A 21,383-nucleotide genomic window follows, 5' to 3' on the forward strand; every position below is an offset into this window, starting at 1 on the left:
GAAGTCAATACACTCATGTCAGTGTTAAACATCATGGTTCTTTACTGCTTTGCTTACGTGTTGTTGACATGCAGGAATTTAAGCAAACCCATCGCAGTCCAGTCGAAAGAGAAAGAGGATCGCTACGTGGATAATTACAGGGTAAGGCCTGTTGTACATTTTACCATGAGTTTCTTGGTGTGTTTTGGATGTTCCGGTGAGAAAACACATCTTTTTGTGCAGTACCTTGAAGAGGAGTACAAGAAGGGCATTCGAGAGGACGACCCCATGCCTCCTGTGCAGCCTTACCACTACGGCTCACACTACTCCAACAGCGGCACTGTGCTGCACTTCCTGGTCCGAATGCCTCCCTTCACCAAGATGTTCCTTGCGTATCAGGGTGAGCCAAGCTTTAACTTTTAGTGAAAGTCAAGGAAGAAAAATCTTAAACTGAGAATAATCAGATAAAAAACTGGAGTCTCCAGCTGTATTCAGTTTTACAGATCTAAAGTTTCAACAAGAACTGTAAATATTAATTGACTGACAGTCCAGGGCTCTTTAACAGCAGATAATTATCATACATCTCCAAAAAGCTTTTAGCAGCACTGAGTGCCACCTGCATTACATAGATAGCTCCATCTTGGTTGATGCTGAAGCTTTTAGCACTGAAATGCTGGAACATCCTGATCTCAGATCTAACTGAGCAGCGTGTTGCCGTAGCAGTGTTGCATCACATGCATTAGCCATGAAAGGTTACTTCATCTTTATTATTTTCTATGATCAACTCCTCGCCCTTCCCCTTCTCTTTTCTATTTCTTCCTGTTTTGTTAATTCCCCCCCCCCATTCATCCGTCTCTCTCTGATCCTCCGAGGCATCTTTTTATGTGATCGGAAATGTATTCAGCAAGCGTGGTGTCTAAGGTCGTGAAAGGGGATCTTTTTAATCAGTGAGTCGAATCTGTAATTAGATTGTCTTTGGCCTTAATCAGACCAGAGCTTTGATATTCCGGACCGGACGTTTCACTCCATGAACACCACGTGGCGCCTGTCCTCCTACGAGTCTATGACTGATGTGAAAGAGCTCATCCCAGAGTTTTTCTACCTCCCAGAATTCCTGGTCAACAGAGAGGGTAATTCTTTTCCACTCCATTTTATATTATTAATATTTACACCTGTCATTTATACCAGCATGCATATTTCATAGCTACTCATTAATGAACAAAGTATTTTTGCCAAATTTTTTTTGCCTTCACAGGTTTTGATTTTGGTGTTCGTCAAAATGGTGAGAGAGTGAATCATGTGAACTTGCCACCCTGGGCCCGCAACGACCCGCGCCTTTTCATCCTGATCCACCGACAGGCGCTGGAGTCGGACCAGGTCTCCCAGACGCTGTGCCAGTGGATCGACCTGGTGTTTGGGCTTAAGCAGAAAGGCAAAGCGGCTGTCCAGGCCATCAACGTCTTCCATCCAGCTGTAAGCAGCTGCATATTTCATCCCACTTGCTAGAAGTTATTGGAAAGTGGGTTGTTGCTTACATACGTTTTCATACCATTGTTCACAGACCTATTTTGGCATGGACGTTTCGGCCGTAGAAGACCCAGTGCAGCGACGGGCCCTCGAGACGATGATCAAGACATACGGACAGACACCCAGGCAGCTCTTCAACGGCTCTCATGTCAGCAGGGCCGGTCCCAAACTCATGATGGAGGGGGAGCTGCCGGCAGCCATGGGTCTCCTGGTTCAGCTGGCCTTCAGAGAAACCCGAGAACAGGCCAAGGAAATAGTCTGCCCGGTAATCTTCTCTGTGGTTATAGTGACTCTGGGAGCCTGCTGTGCGCGGAGGAAGACGTGATTTAATGCATCATCCATGAAATGATCCGCTGCTCACCTGGCAATTTCCTCTTCCTCCCCCACAGAGCCCACTGCCGTGGATCAAAGGTTTGAAGTGGGGCGAGTACGTGGGTTCACCCTCTGCTCCAGACCCGGTGGTGTGTTTCAGCCAGCCGCACGGGGAGAGGTTCGGATCCCTGCTGGCTCTGCCAACGCGAGCCATCTGCGGGCTGTCCCGCAAGTTCTGCCTCATGATGATTTACAGCAAGGAGCAGGGTAGGACGCCCACCAGTCAGTCACACGTCAGCCCTGGATGCTCAGGGTGTTTGGACAATGGCCTGTTGACTCCATTAACTTTATGTTCCCTGCTCTATAGGTGTTCGGAGCATGCACAGCACAGACATCCAGTGGTCAGCCATCTTGAGCTGGGGCTACGCAGACAACATATTGAGGCTGAAGAGCAAGCAGAGCGAACCTCCCATCAACTTTATTCAGTGTTCGCAACTTCACCAGGTGAAAACAAGTTAAACTCCCGAGCTTAAAAAGCTCCAGAGCACCTGTTATTGAAAGACATTACTGGTGTCTCTTCAGTGTTACACAACTCTGCACTGCACCACCAATAGGCTGACAGGTTTCTCCTTTCCTCTGTCCAACCGCCTGTCTCTCTCTTCTCCAGGTGACCAGCTGCGCCTGGGTGCCCGATGGCTGCCAGTTATTTACGGGCAGCAAGTGTGGAGTCATCACCGCCTACAGCAACCGCTTCACCAGCACCACGGTGGGTTTCCATGGTGATGTCCCCCTCTAACCTGCCGCCTCCACATTAACAACCCACCCACCTCCCATTACCCCCCCCCCCCCCCCCCACACACACACACACCCCTTTAGACCGCCTCACCGTGCTCAAATGCTCAGCTTCATTAGTCACATCACAGTTGCCCTTGAAATACATTTCCACCGAGCCCACAAGTGGGATTAGAGGTCTGGGAGTTCAGTCATCAGAGAGGCTTTCAGACTTTCATCGGTCCCCACCAATAGGCATGTAGATGTCTCTGAAGGGTGTTTCAGTAGCAGTTGATTTGTGCTGTTCAGAAAATGCTGTGGAAGATTAATTAATGGAGTATTTTTTTTTTAAGGAAATGTTGAAACTAAGATAACTCATCCATCCTAACACTCACATGCAACTATTCAGACCTGTATGTCCTCTGTGTATGGTCACTAATATGTGTCTTGATTTGGAAAATGTCTTTCCATAGCCTACAGAGATGGAGGTGGAGTCTCAGGTTCACCTGTACGGACACACAGGGGAAGTCACCGGCCTGTTTGTCTGCAAACCCTACAGCATCCTCATCAGTGTCAGCAGAGATGGCACCTGTATCCTCTGGGACCTCAACAGGTCAGTGTGTGTGTGTGAGAGATATGGAAGAAGAAGAAGAAGGAAAATGTTTTATTCGTGTATTTTTGTGTGCGAGGAGAAATGTAAAATAAAGTGATGCTTTTTGCAACATGCAGAGTTTGTGTGGTCTTTCAGCTGCTATGTGTTTCTTCAGGCTCTGTTACGTACAAAGCCTCACAGGCCACAAAAGCCCGGTGACGGCAGTGTCTGCCAGCGAGACCACGGGTGACATCGCGACAGTTTGTGACTCAGGTGAAGGCTGCTTCGCTCTGTATCCTCTCAGACTTCATCATGTCACTTTTCCAGGCTGACACAATGTGCTTTGGTCCTTGATGTGAGTTAATGACACACGATTCTTTGCATTCAGTGGGCGGCGGCAGCGACCTGCGCCTGTGGACGGTGAACGGTGACCTAATCGGTCACGTCCACTGCAGGGAGATTATCTGCTCCGTGGCCTTCTCCAACCAGCCTGAGGGCGTGTCGGTGAACGTCATTGCAGGTGGGCTGGAGAACGGTGTCGTCAGGTGGGCAGAAACTTTTATTGTTACATTTTTGTGCTTGTTTTCTTCTCGAGACAATGAATTATTCACACTGATTGTTTGTCTTATTATGTCTGAAATATTTTCAGGTTGTGGAGCACCTGGGATTTAAAACCTGTGAGAGAGATCACCTTTTCCAAGTCAAGTAAACCCATCATCAGGTATCTTATCAGCGCTACAGCCGTGCTATTATTTGCTTTTATGCCCCTTGCCACCATTGTAAATATTCTTCGGTATAAATATTCAGTTTTGTTGTGTGGTGAATGCTGATGAATATGTCCTCTCCTGTGTACCTCAGCCTCACGTACTCATGTGACGGCCACCACCTCTACACAGCCAACAGCGAGGGCACAGTGATGGCGTGGTGTCGGCGGGACCAGCAGCGCATGAAGCTGCCCATGTTTTACTCCTTCCTGAGCAGCTATGCCGCAGGCTGACTGTGTGTCTGACGTTTACTACTGTCCAGTTCTCAGCAAGAGGAGCCCCTTCTCTTCTTCTTTCTCCTCCTCCTCCTCCTCCTCCTCCTCCTCCTCCTCCTCCTCCTCCTCCTCCTCACGGAGAAGGACGTGTCAGCATGGCCTGAACCTACTGAACCCATCCTGACTTTTAACTAATGCCATCCCCAGCTGGGCAAACTCTACCACAGTTACTCCCAGCATTAAGAAATAATAATGAAAATAGTATTATATGTATATAATATATATATATTTATAAACGTACTGAAGTGGAATGTTGATGGGTGAATATTTGGCTGGCTGCAACAGACACTTTATACAAAATGCATTTCTGAGAGTGTGTTGCTTTGTGAAGTCTTTTATTATTTAGTTTCTTGCTGTTGAGTCCGGAGTTTTTGTTGTGCAACGATCTTTGCCTGATGTTGATTTAGCTGTTTCCCGGTAAGCTGCTACCGTCTGGCCAAAGCCAGACCCAAAGTGTGAAGACCCCCCCCCGTCTCTCACCTCAGCGGCACTCGGATCTCCTGCGGCGAGCCGTCTGACAAACTGCTCCCGTAGCTCGGCGAGTGCGTCGCCCTGACTCTGCAGCAGCCAGGAGGGAGGGAGCCCCTCCTCGCGTCTGTCACAGGGAGACGTCCCGCTCTGTGGGAGTGAGACGCCGCTCTGCTGGGCTGTCTGCTCCACTCAAGTCTGAACACTAGTGTCGCGGCCCTGCATCACTTCGTATCTGAGTTCAGTGGAGGGATGAGGGGGATGTCAGGATGAATTGTTCCTTGTGTTGCCTGTTGGTCTGTCCTACTTTTGCATGCTAGAATGATGCTGACCTTGACTGTGTATGTGGATGTGACATTTCCTGTCATGATACTTTATTAAGACCTGCCTTGGTTGAACCTCTCTTTTTGCATTGAGAAATGTTGATGTTCATTTATTTATTAGAAACGCTGCAGAGGCTCATCTTTCTTTCTTTCTTTCTTTCCTTCTCTTGTGTTTTACTGGTTTAAACTGTCCGCCACTCAAATGCACTAAAAGCTTTTCACTACTTAATGTAGTTGACTGAAATTCTGAAAAAGCAAATAACAAACAGCCTTAGAGACCTAAAGCTGGAGAGGCTGAGGGGAATCTCCTGAATCTACGAGGCATGCTTAGTACCTGTGCAGCATAACAAAAGGTAATAGTAGGCGGGAGGGTGTGGTGAGGAGCATCATGCCCTGCAAACTGTGTTTCCTGCGCTGATGAAGTTTACAGCTTATTTCCAAATCTTATACACTACATTGATGAGTCTGGGAAACTGTTCCTTTCCTTAACCCACCCATTGATCAATGCAGCTATTCTTTACATTCCCACTTAGCACCATTTAATTGAAGGAGAGCCAATGATTTGTTGTCTTAACATGAGCTTTGCTTTGCTTTAATTCCAGTGATAAATGTAATCTGTAAGCAATATCAGACATGCAATAGGTTGTTTTTTTGGTCACATTTCACATGGGCATAAACCAGGAGTTTGTTTTAACACAGCTGTGAACAAAGTTATTGTGGCTGCAGCAAGCCTTCTGTGATGAAAAATGATGTCTTACATTTCACACTTGGTGTTTGACTTTTTTTACGAGAAAGGGAATATTTCTTATATCAAGACATCATTCCTATTGTGTTGTTGATTTTTTTGCTTCCTTCTCAGCCCATGTGGACCCTTGCTGTACAAGACATGATGTTACTGTGTTTGTGGACTGTTTTTTCATGCATGTGTACATACATTTCCTCTCTGAAGTTTTTAAAAGTCTATGTCTATAAGATCCACAACCTTTCTTTGCTCTTGAACATCCACATGTGAGATCACATAAATGCCCCCCCTCTCCCTTTTTTTTTTGTTTTTGTTTTTTTGTTGAGAAAATGACCAGAAGGTGAACATGATAATGGACAGTGTTTTTTGTTCTGACACTGAAGGAAATGTTCTCCTGTTGATAAGTTAAAATAAGCATAATTTAAAATCATAGGCTTAAATAGTGTCATTTAGGACTGAGGTTCTGAGAGGTCATGTTTTATTTTTCCTTTTGTTTGTATATATGTGGGTGTGTGTATGTATGAACAAACCAAGTGATGAGTATATTATAAATATATAAATATTTGAAGAAATGTTGGTACATCTCGTCGTTTGTGTCCGTTTCTCACTTTGTGTGGAGAAAAGTGCGTTCAGGGGCATCCAAAGGGGGGGTGGGGGGGCGAGATGTCAACGCTGATGTAAAAAATGACAAGGGGAAAGCCTGCAGACCTCAGGTGCCTTCTGCAGCTATAAAGCACATTTGAAAATCAGCAGATCCTAATTTGACTAATAGGCTGTCCCGGTGCGTTTAGGGCCAGTTTGTACAGTAGAAACATCCTGGCGTGTTACTGCTGCAGCTCCTGGTCCACTGATCGAGTGCTCCCTGCCCCACAGCCTGTATCTGATCGTCATACAGAGGTTTCCCCCCCTGCTGCATGCGTAACATCTCTCCAGGTCCAGCCGTGGTGCTCACCAAGACCTCGCCGCTTGGATCTCATCTTCCTACACGGAATACGCACGACTCACGCAGCGAACCGCTGAGGCGAAATTAAAACGCAAGGATTTACCTCCCCGGGTTCAGTCCAGACCGAAACGAGGCTGGGATTTCCTCTTATCATTTGATATTTGAAAGATCCTCTTTTTTTGTGTGCGTGTGTGTGTGTGCGTGTGTGTGTGTGTTGGGTGGAGTCAACCCGGAATTCTCCAAATTGGAAAACCATTGGCACATTTCAGGTAGGTCGGCGGCTGTAGCCTACATTAATCTGCTCATAGCCGAGCAATGCAGCGAAGCATCAGGAGGTGTTTTATATATAATTCTTTAATGCAAAATCATTTGTTTTTTTCATGATGTGTGGTTTGCTGTTTTCTGCTCTAACCAGGGCCGCAGCTCGCACGGTGTGTTGTCCACAATTTAATCCCCTTAGAAAATGAGAGTCGCCCATGTTTGACAGATGCATCAACAATTAGCATCGTTACATTCGGATAAAACGGTGCAGACCCCGTTAAAGCCCCGAATGCAGCCGTGTGAGCGACAGGGTGGACGAATCGATGGGGAAAGGGCCTGATAGCTTCCTGCGAGGGTGTGATTAAAAGCTATAAATTGGCTTTAGAGCCATAATGGGTGGGATTGGAGAATTAATTTACCTGCTGCATCCCCCTATACAAAATATCTGCTTTAATAACGTCCGTTTAAATACAGTTAAATTCGGATATATGCGATGGAAATGAAAGAAAGAATTAACATTAAGTGTGAACTGATTCAACAGCACCCCACCTCAGTGAAATGCTTCATATTTTCATGCACATTATTATAAAACACATCTGTGATCAGGTGTCATCTCTCTCTCTCCCTCCCTCTCTGCTGTGGCTGCCAAACTGGGACATTTCAGGAGCAAGGGGGTCAAGGGGCCTAAAATGGGAGCAAGATTTAATTGTTACCCTGGTAGATGCACAGAAAGGCTGATTCTTGCAATGGAGCAGATTAAACACACTGCAGTTGCATTAATACACAATGTGGAGAAAGTTGAAGGCGCAGATATCTGTTCCAGTCTGTAGGTGCAGGGGCGGAAGAAGGGAAGTTGCAGGTTTGAAATCCCTTGGAAGGGCCCAAGAACAGATAATTTAAAAGGAAACAAGGCAACAAAAATACCTCATACTGAAGTGCCCATGAGCCCTGTGGGGAACCATGCAGCTCCAAAGAGGTGTGTGTGTGTTTTGATGCTTCCCTTCTCTGTAACATCTCCCCCAGCCTGTTATAAAGAACAACTTGACCAAAGAGAGGAAAAGTAATCATGCATGAGCGCCGACTGAAAAATGACAAACCGCTGTCCAGCTGCTACCTTCAAAGCTCTCTTCTTCAGATAAAATGGAGCTTGGCTGCTGTCCAACAGATTCCCCCAGACAAAATGGGGTCCTTTAAATAAAAAAAGGTTGTGGTAGAGAATGACTGCTCCAAAGGTGGGGGGGCAGAGACATTGCCTGGGGTGGGGGTGGGGGTGGGGGTTGCTGCTTTGTGGATTTAATGTGATGTTCATTGACTCTATGTGTTTCCTCTTTGTGCCATGCGTTTGGCGTCACAGGAGCACCATGAAGGACGGTATCGCCAACAACAGCACAGCCAGCATCTCCCACGCCAGGAAAGCTGTGGAGCAGCTGAAGATGGAGGCCTGCATGGATAGGATAAAGGTACAGGGCTTTTATTTTTTAATCTGTGTCTGTGAGCAAGTGTTTGCATGTCTTTCTATTTGGCCAAACATGTAGTCACACACTAATCGTTGGAAACTGCCTGTTCCCTTTTCATGCAACTGTAATCTTTGTTAGTTTTTTTAAAGAAAAAAAAACTATTTTCACTCATCAGATTATTAAACTAGATATTGCCATATTATTATTATGTGACAGCTAAACATAAATCTTTGTAAGCTGTAATGTGATTAATTGTTACACTGACTTATTTTAATAGCAGTAAAATAGGTGTGTAAATGAATGGGATACACGAAGGGTAAAAATTTGTATATCTAACCTCCACTGATTTAGACACATTGAGTGTTTAGAGCTGTATGAGTCTTTAGCTCCCAGCAAACATTTCTTTCTTTTTTTCATTTAATGTCTGCATGTAGCACAAAAAGCTGTTTTGCTTGCTTAGAATTGGTAACATTATCGTATTTGCCTGACATGTCTTCATATTTGCACACAAATAAATGAAAGTAATCATTTATTTAACTCACTTGGGAGGGTGAAACACTGATGTTCATGTATGTATGTATATGTAATCATCCACGGCTCTAAATAGTCCCCCATTAATACACTATTTAGTCCTGTTTGAGTAACATCTGATAAAAACTACAGTGCCCAGCTGTTTGGAAATGACTGAGCGTTTTGTTTTGTTTTATTAATGAAAGTAGGCTATATATTCATGAACTGTTTTCAAAGTTACTTCTTCATTAGGACCAAATGGGCTTGGGGGCCGAGAGTGACGGGAAGGGAACGTTTTGAGAGACGGACTGACACATTGTTGGTTTTGGTCATTTCATGGAATTTGTTTACTGTAACAACAACAGAGAATATTGCCATCCTTATCAGTTCAAGCTTCATCAGGGAAAATGTTGTTCCTTCCTAAAAAGAGGTCCGAGTTTAACAGGTTTATTTGCTCGAGCCCACACTACATGTGCCGGCATGGTGACATCGTCACCCTCCAAACACAAAATTAAAGTCTATAGTTGGAGATTTTGTGAAATGCTTATTCACATTCTTGCCGAGTGTCAGTTGAAAAGACTGATGCCAATCTTGTGTCTACGGTAAATATGAAGGTACAGCGAGCAGCCAGCTAGCTTAGCTTAGCTTAACATAAGGACATAAAACACGGTGAAACGGCTAGATTGGCTCTGTCTACAGGTGTTAAAATCTGCCTTCCATCGCCTCTAAAGCTTAATTAATTACCACATTATGTCTGGTTATATCTAGTTCTTTTGGAAGTGAGTGCCCAACTGGCCAAGAAATAATCTGGTACACAACAAAATAAAACAAAAAACTGAGGTGTTGTTTTTAGACACAGTTTTGGTACAAATCAAATAAACAAGATATAATAATGTTAATTGGTGGGCTTTAAAGGTGCTACTTCTTTTTTCCAGTCTGTGTGCTAAGCTGAGCTAACCAGCGGCTGGCTCCAGCGTCATATTTACTGAACACTGAGACTTTGGAGTGGCATTGTTCTTTTCATCTACTGTAATTCTCAGCCACAAAGCAAATAAGCGTTTCACTAAATGTCGTACTATTCCTTAAATGTAGATGCAGGAACAGACAGCGTATCAGCTTTACACTCCTTAACAGTGACTCCTTATGTTGATTCCTGCTTCCAGTAGTGTGCACTCTTTGTCAACCCAAACTGTATATTGGATGGACTACGAGTAAACCATCACCATCATCTTGCATCTGTCCTCCACAGACTCTCTGTTCTTTAAGAGTACTCCACTGATGTTGCACTCCTGTAACCTTATCAGACTCACGATGGACAGTTTAACAAAAAGGATTGAAATCAGCGCAGCAGGATAAGAGATATCATTAGTAATCCACATATTGTTCTTCCTGGTGCCTACATTACCCACAATGCAACTCAACCGGTGACAGATCGTACAGAGATTCGGGTAGGGAGCAGCTAATTTGGCCTCGAGCCGCTAGCCTCAGGCAGAGATGAGTGGCAGTAACTCCACACCCCCAGACTTTTTTCATTTACAAACCTGTAGTCCTCAGACCCTACCGACACCGGCGACATCACGTGAGGCAATTTATCTGCCACAAAAGGCTTTATACAAATTTTCTCATATATGTAAACATTCATAATCCACCATAATTAGAGTACTGTAATTTATTCCAACAAGATGACACCAAAATAAATGTCTGTCAGCTTCGTTTTGGTGCAACGTCTTCTGACAGGCGTCACACGCAGCCTCAGTTCACCTTGAAAGCTTTGGTGTCGCCACCTCTCTGTCAGAGTGGATCAGCTGTGTACAGCTGGGAGACCCAAGCAGCACCAGTGTGGTAACTGCGAGGGGTAAACCCAGGGGCACAGTGGGATACGGTGATTGTTGACCACTTCTGACAGTAGTTTCCTAAAAATTTGGGTCATGTTTTCTGAGTATGATCATAGAGATCGTCCTCGGTTAGCACTTTCTCAGGTCTCAGTCTCATCTTACATTGCAATTGTTTGATATTGGCAAATGTGCAGCAGACTTGTGAGGTTGAAACTCCCTGTCGCAGCAAAGAAAATATATTATTAGATAGATAGATATTAGATATTTAAATTAGTCAGTGTTCGCTTGTTCTATATAAAAATCATATTCCCGACACCTATAACCTCCTGCAGCTCCACCAGCCACCAGTTATTGTGAAGCAGTTCAGGCCTCATAAAGAGTATGTGTCCTCATCAAACAACGCCTGGTTAAATATTGACTTTTGAGCCGTCTTTATAGTTGAGGTCAGTCAGCATGTTTTAAAATGTCATAATACTGTTGCTGTAAATAGAGATTTCTGTATTACTTTGATTCATTAGATAGAACCACTTCAAAATCATCATATATTCACCCAAATAAAAGGCAATTTTACAATAATATGTTTTTGTAACATATTCTTCGCACCAGTGTTTATGAATGACTTCTTGTGCAACTTAAAAGGCCATGTCATCATCTCATTTGGTATGCTCCTCATGTGCTCCGGGAATGATTGCCCCACAGCCCCGAGGCTGTTCGCTCAGCATTATAGCCGGGCCTGGAAGCCTGCCATACACCATCATCCCTACTCAGCACAACAAAGGCTGCTTACAAGAAAACCTGCTCTAAAACTAAGTGATTATCCCCAACTTGTAATCAGGGTTCGGAAGATGTCTTACAAAGGTCTCTGATTTAACCTACAAGTTGACTTTTTGGCACATCTCATTTAAATCTTTCACTTTTCAGTCAAGAAGTCATTTTTTTTAGCGAATGTTAATGCCCAGACAAAACTGATAACCTAGCTACACACCCGTTTGTTCAAGTGCACAGATTCCCCTTACAAATATAATAATAAGATTGAATCCCCTTTCCCCAACCCCCCAGTACAAAGCCATAAACTGAATGCAACCCATATCAATATTGCCATTAAATAGCAAACCAGAAATGAACCTTGAAGCCTCAATGTGTTCAGCTTTTTTACCAAGATTTAATAGAAATGTGAATAGTAACAATGTGTGGCATTATTATATCAGCACAATGTTGAATGCAGTGGTAAAGATCCAACCTTTAAGTACTTTTAGGTGATTAGACTCAACCTCTGGCTGCCATATTGGAGCTCTTCCAGTTTTAAGCGAGCCTGCGACTTCGTCTGTTTCAACAGAATTGAAATAATGTAGTCGATTTCTGAGCTGCAACTTGAGACACTGAAATACAACAGTTTGCCCCTTGAGTCTCCTCTCAATGTGAGACTAGGACAAATGCCACATTCTCGTCAGACCATACTAAATTTGGGCGGCTGTGGCCCAGGAGGTGGATGACAGGGTTGGCGTTTCGATCCCCAGCTCCTCCTGTCCACATGTCAAAGTGTCCTTGGGCAAGACACTGAACTCCAAATTGCTCCCGATGGTCAGGCCAGCACCTTGCATGGTAGCTCTCTGCCATCGGTGTGTGTGTGTGTGTGTGTGAATGGGTGAATAAGAGGCAAAATTGTAAAGTGATTTAGATACAAAGCTCTATAAAAATGCATACATTTACCATTAATTTACCATATACCATAACAGGTGAGTGGAACAAAATTCAGAGGTGGTGAAAAGAATTACAAAAGTGTCAGCAAACTGGGAGCAAAATGGATTAATAGAGATTATCGCTGGCGATTACATATAAAAGAAATCCAATATTAACACTAATGATACTGTGAGATGATTTTGAAATGTTAGATTTTTGGCTATGTCAATATAGTCAAATTAACAGCAAGTTTTCTCGCTGATATGTGGCTAGCATAACAAACATCACTTTGGATATTTGGACACCAGTCTTAGCCGTCTCTTTGTTGTTATACATTTACACATTATATTCAGGCCTACAGCCAGTTCTCTAGTGGATTCTCATCATGGTGCCAAAAGACACAATTGGAAAAAATTGGTTTGTGAACCAGAAATATGTGTTTTCCATTTCCAGTTAGTTTGAAATGGAAAGAATAAATGCGCTGCTACAACTAGTGGGCAGAGCCATCATGACAAAAGGAAATAACAGAACATCCAAGCATGTCACTTATGGGTCACTAAGCAAGAAAAATGGCACCAGCATCGAGCGTAACAAGGCCGTTGTTAATTTGCACTTTAAGTCGTACACTGTTTACTGGTAGAATGCTAAATGATCCATAATAATTTGCTGTCATGCCCAAAATAGTGTCCAAGGTAAACACACTAGTTTATAGTATTGCTGAAGGTGAAAGGTAAGTAGTAAAAATTATGTTATGTTAAATGAGCTGAGAAGTGTTCACATCACAAAGAGTCTGACTAGATTTGACATGTTTTATTGTCACCTGACGCGTCAGACTCAAATGTAAACTAGTCTTAAATGTCACAGCTGATCTATATCTGAAAGGCTTTCACTCAGCTCCGGTGTGGGTCTGACAAAAATGTATGCTTTCTGAATAATTGACTTCACAGTCTCATTTGGCTGCAGTGTGTTTGCTCTTATGTGAAAACTTGTCAGGAACAAAGCAGCTGTTTTTTTTTTTAAAGACAGACAGCCATGACTCTTGATAATCAGGCATATTTGAGTTTATACAAGGTGTTTCATCAGGCCAAAATGTCCTATTTCTTTAAAAAAGAACATTATTCTTAAAGTGAAGTAAAATATGACATTAGTAAAGTTTGGTTTTAGCCAACTTTGAGCACATTTATATTCGGTTTTACTATTTTTTTCAGTGCTCACGTTTCACGTTCAAAGAAAAACTTAATGAATGCAATAAGGATGGATGTTTGTACTGATTAAGACAGCAAGCTCCATTACGCCTTAGGCAGTTATAAATATTATATCTGAGGTATTATAAGATTTTTGTCAATTCAGATCCTCAAGTCCTTTGACGGGAGAGTTAGTGTGTCAAAATTATGAACAGCTTTAGTTGCAGCATGATTTCACAGCTGTATTATTTCAGCAGTTGTTGGATGATTGATAGGCAGGCAGCTGTTTGTGCTTTAAAAAAACACTTAGCACGTCAGATGTGGAGATCCAAGAAATTCTTTGTTAATGGCCTCAAAAAAGAAGCCACTAAAGTAGAACGTGACTACAAAAGAAAGCAGAGAAAAGTACAGCGAAAGTGGAGAAAACAGCCAGTTGGCCACGTCTGGCGATCCCTTAAATTTAATTAAAGGATCTGATGAGGGAGAGTGTGTATCAGTGACAAGAGCAGTCTCTCTGCTGCTGATTGAGGGATCACCACATTCTCATTAATTGCTCAATCAGCCAAAGGAATGTGATCTGTGCTAATTAGAAGGACTCTCCTTCCATCATGGGGCTGCAGTGTAATTACAGTCAGTCTGGGCCTAATGACATACGCTATGCAATACCACTTTTTCTCCTGTGGGGCTCTCGTTCACTGTAGAAACCCTGGCTGCCGTTACATGATAATATAATTAATGTATTTACTTTGATTATGAGAACAACTAAGCTGTTTACTTGCATTGCAAGACAAGGCTTTGTTAATGTTAATGTTACCACTTTGTGAAGGCTCGGATACTAGATACTAGATTTGTGCCTGAATTAGGTCAAATACAGGACATTTTAAATAAATATGTAGCTAAACTAATTAAACATTTAAATATGTTATGTCTTCTGAGCGAGTAGATAATTTTTAATATGACTTTTAAGGTGACTAATATAACAGCTATCTGAGTAAGCTCTTAAAATCAACCAGTTACACCAGAATAAGTGTTTTCTGTGTCATTAGTTTAGTTTATGACCAAATACCTGCTAAACCAATCACATTCAGCCTCAGCTGTACTTTAGTGGGAATGAAATGACAGCATGCTAATATGCTAATATGCTAAACTAAGATGTCCGAAAATGGTAAAAAAAAAAAAACATTATACCTGCTAAACATCAGCATGTTAGCATTGTCATTGAGAGCATGTTAGCTTGCTAACGTTAGCGTTGAGCTCAAAACACTACAGTAGTGGTTTCACAGAGCTGTGGACTCATAGTCTTGTTTCAAACTTACTGGTACAGCATGAGGTATTTCAGTGGTTCCCAAAGTTTTGCTGTGTGTGACCCCTTAAAAAGAAACAATTGACCCCCTCAATACAGGTTATGGCCTTACGGTGGACATGATGTCTAAACAGTATCAACCACAGAGGGATTTCTTTCTCAGAATGCTTCATTTGAAGGATTTCTAGATGCCCTCAAAATATCCAGTATTTCACAAGAACAGGAACAGAAAAACATAATTATGTGTAACAGAAATATGTATGTTTTATCGTCCCTGTAATTATCTCGAAACTCCACAGATTTGTCTTGGGAATCCTTGAGGGAGTCCCAAGCCCCAGGTGGGGAACCACTGAGGTAGAGATACAGCAAGTAAACCTGAAGGGATTTTGCTTCAAAGGAAATAAGATATAAAAAAATACATTTTCTGGAATTTATTTTTAAATAGCTATGGGAAGGTGTCTAACAAGGTGAAAGGGTAAACTTGCATGTGCTATTCTGTATTTTTCTTATCATCAATTCCCATGAAAGGACCAAAACCAACAATGGATTGTTCCTGCTGACAAATGCTTCCCATGTAGCCAAAGCCTGATATACCTCATTCCTCTCTACCACCGTTGTTGCACTGGATCAAATACTTTAACTTTTACTTTGAATCCACAGCTGAAAATAGCCCCCAACAAATGCACTACTAACTCCTGTATGATTAATTTCAGAATTTTTTAAAAAACTAAATGTATCTATTTTTAATAGATCTACGTTGTCAGTATGAATTGGCTTGCGGTAGAGTGCCACAGGGTGGGAAATACAGAAAGAACTGAGAGATGAACCAACAAACTATTGGTTTTCATGGGATTTAGTGAAAGTAAGAAAAATACCCCGGTCTCATTGTTCCCTTTTAAAATACAGAAATCTCTGCACCTGATATTGATCAACAACCCAGCATATGATTTTATGCTGTGAGAGAAAAAATAATAATGTAATAATCCATGTTAAAGACTAAAGCTGAAAAGCAGCATGATGGAGTTTATGCGTTGTGTTCTCTTGTGAGAGCAGCAGTGGGTGAGGTGAAGTGCCAGGCAGGAGATCAGATGGCTCGGTCCTCCGTGTAGATCCCTGAGCCCTCACCGTCCCTCTGATGCAGCTGCTCCTCTGCTCTCAATTTGCGGCCTCCCCTCCCGTAACCTCCCACTCAGCTCCCAACTAGAAACCCACATTCACATGCACTCTGGCCATACTGTAAAATTTATAGTCACTGTTTGACTTTGAAAAAGACAATATGCTACTTTTGTGTTGTTAGCCCTCATCAGGGCGGTGTCTGAGTTTGTTTCCAGTTTCCTTATAGACCGTCTGTCAGTCAGTCATGTGACTCGTACATCATCATAGTAATCACCATCAAGTAAACAAAACAGCATTACTGTCAATGTGTAATAGATTTTACAAAATACAGTATTTGCTCTTAAAGGATAAAGAAATGATAAAATAGAAATGACCATAAATACAAAAACAAAAATACATGAATGATTAAAAAGGTTAAACCTCAATTTTTAGTCATGCTAATGGCGTCGTGCTGATGATTTTGGTGACCCACTGACATTTCCTCTAGCACCTCCTTCAGGCTAAACTAAAATGGTGAACATGGTAAGCATCATACCTGAGCATCCGCATGTTAGCATTGTGAGCATGCTGATATTAGCATTTAGCTCAAAGTGCTGCTGTACAGCCTCACAGAGCTGCTAGCGTGTCTGTAGACTCTTAATGTTGTGCAATACAAAACAGCTGATTCTATACTCTTTCAACCAAACATTTTCAAAACACAGTACAGTCAATTGTATTCAATCTCTTAATACTTAGAGGGATAAACCTAACTACAATTTAGTTAAGGTTATCCATGTGTATGTATGACTTGGCTAACACTTTTACTCCTAAACTACAGTTCATATTATTCTCAAAAACAAATGTAATCCAGTGAACTTTACAAAATGGCTTTAAGTCAAGTCCTTATTTGACCTTTTGGGCTTATAAGAGCTGAGTTGAAAACCCATAAATGCCTCCCTCTGAACAAGTAACGCCTCTAAATCTCTCTTTCTCTTTGACAAAGGTATTTTGTTAATGTAAATGATGTATTGAAAGGATGAGACCAGAAGATTCATTTCCATAATATGTGCAAGTTCCTATATCTAATTGCAGCATCTACAGTGTATAGTATTTTTATAAAATTATTTTGGGGACATTTTATGCCTTTTTTTAGATAGCTACAGGAGAGAGATGACAGAAAATGATGGAGAGATAGAGAGAGAGATGCAGCAAAGGTCCCTGGCCGGATTTGAACTTTTAAGTCTGATGAATTATATATCAGAAAACCAGAAACAAACAACCTGATGAAGGAAAGACAGCTGAAAATGTTGTAAATGAAGCATGGTGTGCTGGAGAAGAGTGCGACTGGTTTAAATTTTCATCATCGAAGATAGTTTTCAGTTAAGGAGTTGGAGTCAGGAGGCATCTCTTTGTATTTACGTTTGTGTAATAGTTATTATATCATAGTCAGCAATGCATGTCCTTTTCCTTTGTCTCAACCTTTCAGGTGTCCAAAGCAGCTGCAGACCTGATGGCGTACTGCGACGCCCACATACGCGAGGACCCCCTCATCATGCCCGTCCCCGCCTCCGAGAACCCTTTCCGGGAGAAGAAGTTCTTCTGCACCATCCTCTGATGACCTGCCGGTAGAGCTGTACGGCTGCAGGCATGGCGTTGCCTGGCTTCTCTGTCTTCACCACACCTGAAGCTACTGGCCATAGGCGTTGAGTTGAGTTTTGCCAGGTGGACACTCTGTTGTTGGTCAGCTCTGTCCTGGTGGCTAAAGGTTTTGGGGGAGTCAGCTACCAAACTGGCAACCCAGTGAGCGTATCATGTCTTGTTAAATAGGTTCGTTATTGCTTTGTTATTAGAGAACAGCCTTGCTCAGTGCTTAATGAGATGAGAGATGTTTTTTCTTCTTTTTTTTTCTTAAATTGTGCTAGATCTTAACATGCCTCAGGAAACAGAAATTTGCCCAGTGTCTATGACTTTTTTAAACAGTTATTTCCCTTCCCTTTATCTGAATAAAAGAGCGTTCATCTTTGTATTATCTGGAACATAATTTAAGTTAGTTTTTTCACTTCCTTTCAGTGAACAGGTCTGACTATTTGTAGCACCACTTACCGAAAGTACTACTGAAATTTGACACTTCCCTTATTAGTGGCTTCTCTTTTAATTTTCCTCCGGAGTCACCAATGAACCTGCTCGTGTCAGTCCAGAAGTATCTGTTCCCACGGACTCAGATTAGAGCGTGGGAACAGAAACGTTATCTCATATAGTAAATTATTTCAGTTTGTGCAAAATGCATTCGTAATATGAAGGAGGTGGCTACACATCGGCTCTGCTGCAAATAAATAAACAGAGTATTTATTGAAAGGTGTGGAGCTAACGTTTCAACAGCTAGATGAGTTCTTCAGAGTTATCACTGTGCAAACAACTCTTAAGTCAAAAATAATTTATGAATCTGCCACCTCCTTCCCAGGCCCGCTCTAATGCATTCTACCTTTACTGCGCTGTTTGATTTACTCTTCATATAGGCTACTTCAAATCAGAGAAACTATCACTTAATCCTGCAGCCCCCCCTCCCGACTGGATCTTCTCCTCTCATGTCCTTAATGGACTCATTTGTTTTCTGGGCATGTTTCCTGAGCCTGATTCTTTTTGCCTGTCCTAGAGTGAATGGCAAGGCCTTTGACATTAATGCCAAACCAAAGGCCTGCATGTTTCTCTGCTCCTTTTTGACAGCCTCCTCTGTTTCTGAGGGCCTGCCAGTCTTTTAGAGTGTACAGTATGTTACAGTGCCAATTTCTGTGAGAGCAGTGTGATCTTCGCACTGCGGTCCCGCAGCCTTTTTTTCCCTGTTTTGTTTGTTTTGGAATAAAAAGCACACTGTCGAAACATTTCCTTTACATGGTAGTTGAATAGCATTTGCTAATTTTTATGATGAATTGTTATGATCGTTATTAATATTGTTATTATCAGTAGTATTATTGAATATTTGTTGCACAGCACTGACAGCTAAATGACGTGTAGTGCTACTAAGCTTGTATGATACTTAGGAAAAAACATTTATAAATCATGCAATTATTGATACTATCTGAGTATTTTTTAAAAATAATGGTAAGGGTCGTTTACATAACATGATGCCTTTGGTGGTTCAGGCTTTTTGCATCATCGTTTCTGTAAATTTAAAAGACATGTCCTCTTGGTACTTGAACAGCCATCGCATTAGGAGTCAAACTGATACTGGACTGTCACAAACACAAACTATTAGACTCAAATTGTTTTCAGGATCATTATTGTCTTTTTTTCCTAATCTAAAAAACCTGAGACTGACCTCAGGGTGCTCCCAATGACCTCATGTTAAGGATGGTGCCAAATCTGGAACAAGAAATATAACGGCTAGAAATGAATATTGCATGGATTTATTTCTATCTAAAACGGAGAGAACTATTACGATATGAAATATTGCCTCTTCATTGACTTTCTGGGTGCTACTCTGCACATAATTGGAGTCCGGATATGTCGACAATGTGCAGCTGTATTCATGAATGGTATTATCGTTTTGGTAAAAATAAATAAATAAATAAGCATTTAAATAGCAGGCTTTGTAAATCCTTTGATGGATCAAATGAATTAAAGGAAAACGGCAACCCAAATGTGCTGTGTCTTCAATATTTCTGCCTCGTGTCTCTCACTGACGTCTTGAGCTACAGTCTGTCTGATCACACCGATAACATAAAAGGCTGCTGCCAATCGTTCTGGGTCACACAGAGGAACATGATATTCTGGTGTGAACTGGAGACCTCCTGTGGCTGAGCTGAACCACAAGCCATCTGGATGCACTATTCATGTGTTGTGGCATTTTTTAAAAGGATTGTGATTCAGCTCAGCCTCAGGCAGTTTGCCTTTTTACACAGTAGACAGAAGAAAAAGCATCAGCCGACACTGCAGGTTGCACAAAGAATGTCCCTTATAATAATTCAGGGTATCAGCCGCTGACATGAACATTCACGTTTTCTGCTGTAGCTGTTTCGTGTGTCCATCCATGCATGCATTTACAGTCTCACCTGGGAACAGACTGAAATTACAGCTTCTTACCAAGTTTAATTGAATGTGGTTGTTTATTTTTATACACCTATTATCTGACTTTCAATATCTTTTACTGCACTTTAAGATCTGGTGATCATAGCAGAGTGAAAATAGCTTGTTTTAACCTACCATTTGCTATCATAGGTCACATTCAAGTTAGAAAAACTGCCAATAACTTCAGTCATTGCACACCTTTGATATATGACATTAGTTAAGACAAGTCAGGTTATTGATTTCTCTGAACCAATCCCAAAGCAGCATGGATGTAATTAAAGAGAAACAAAGAGGAAGAGGGTTTTTTAAGCCTTGGCACAGCTGTGGTGTGCATTATTTTCTCCATTTATTTCACGTCAAAGGCCCTGAAAACCGATTTTCACGATGAATGATGGGGTCCTAAAGTTAGAACCCTTTTTTTGAAATGTGAGATTTCTTTATATCTTTTTCTTTCTTTCTTTCTGCACAGTTGTCACTGTTTTGAAGTGGGCAGGACTCAGTTTGGAAAACATGAAGTCACAAAGATTTTGCAACATTTGAGTCAGAATATGATCAACGGTGGTGGATTGTTTGGTCACTGTCAAAAACATCTCGTCCAACCACATCCAAACAGTCCCGATGAAGCAGATTATTTTTGAGTGTTTATAAATATCTATGTAATTTATTTTTCTAGCTTTAAATTTTTATTGTTGGTTAATTCATCATGACTAATCGAGGTTATATAAGAATACTTAACAATGACAAAATTAACAAAAATTTGCAGTCTGCACAACATGCAGCACCCTGTTTCATTAGGAAGTCTATTCAGAAAAAACATTTTATGGGAAAAAAGTGTAAGTACTAAAATATGAAAAATATAAGTTAATGCACTAAAATTAAAAACAGAAATTCAAGAAGCAGGTCTCAGTAATAGTGTGTGCATGGTTCACAGCTGGGACCATACTGGATTAAAAGAAATCTATACAGATCCACAGAAATGTGTGGTTAGTGCTGAGTGTTTTGAAGGCTGCAAAAAAAGACATATCAAACATTGCATATGCAAAAGGTTGAAAGAGAATAAACAGAGCATAAATAGGTTTTAACATATGAATAAAAAGTTAAATCAGAGTTGAGAACATAAACAACAAACTAGGATAGAGGAGGGCTGGAAATCCGCAGTAGAGCAGGATGTTAGGTTGTTTCAAGAAATCCTGAACAGGCTATGAATAGCCTTTGCCTTCCAAATGAATAATGCGCTGCAGAGATCATTGTAATGAGTATATTCATGAATATGACTCCAAAAAGAATTATATAATGC

The 21,383-nt window shown here is 41.7% G+C and overlaps 2 protein-coding genes across 2 annotated transcripts in view; both read left to right on the top strand.

Moving 5' to 3' along the window:
- Positions 1 to 6,025, top strand: part of lyst (lysosomal trafficking regulator) — a 61,064-nt gene extending 55,039 nt beyond the window's left edge. The window contains 13 exon segments of the mRNA XM_038737026.1: positions 75 to 141; positions 223 to 379; positions 969 to 1,109; positions 1,235 to 1,452; positions 1,541 to 1,771; positions 1,896 to 2,085; positions 2,186 to 2,322; positions 2,486 to 2,584; positions 3,063 to 3,202; positions 3,357 to 3,454; positions 3,570 to 3,726; positions 3,831 to 3,902; positions 4,040 to 6,025. Of these exon segments, the coding sequence (XP_038592954.1) occupies positions 75 to 141; positions 223 to 379; positions 969 to 1,109; positions 1,235 to 1,452; positions 1,541 to 1,771; positions 1,896 to 2,085; positions 2,186 to 2,322; positions 2,486 to 2,584; positions 3,063 to 3,202; positions 3,357 to 3,454; positions 3,570 to 3,726; positions 3,831 to 3,902; positions 4,040 to 4,178 (1,846 nt within the window). The 3' untranslated portion in view covers positions 4,179 to 6,025.
- A 575-nt stretch (positions 6,026 to 6,600) lies between these two features.
- LOC119917555 (guanine nucleotide-binding protein G(I)/G(S)/G(O) subunit gamma-4) lies at positions 6,601 to 19,659 on the top strand. Its single transcript, XM_038737927.1, has 3 exons — positions 6,601 to 6,965; positions 8,312 to 8,417; positions 17,508 to 19,659. The coding sequence occupies exons 2-3, from the start codon at positions 8,319 to 8,321 to the stop codon at positions 17,634 to 17,636; spliced, it is 228 nt and encodes a 75-aa protein (XP_038593855.1). The 5' UTR covers positions 6,601 to 6,965; positions 8,312 to 8,318; the 3' UTR covers positions 17,637 to 19,659.
- Positions 19,660 to 21,383: the final 1,724 nt, after the last annotated feature.

This window comes from Micropterus salmoides, unplaced genomic scaffold (assembly GCF_014851395.1).
Source record: "Micropterus salmoides isolate LMB-PRFRI ecotype aquatic unplaced genomic scaffold, ASM1485139v1 Ms_hic_scaffold_22, whole genome shotgun sequence".
Taxonomy (NCBI): domain Eukaryota; kingdom Metazoa; phylum Chordata; class Actinopteri; order Centrarchiformes; family Centrarchidae; genus Micropterus; species Micropterus salmoides.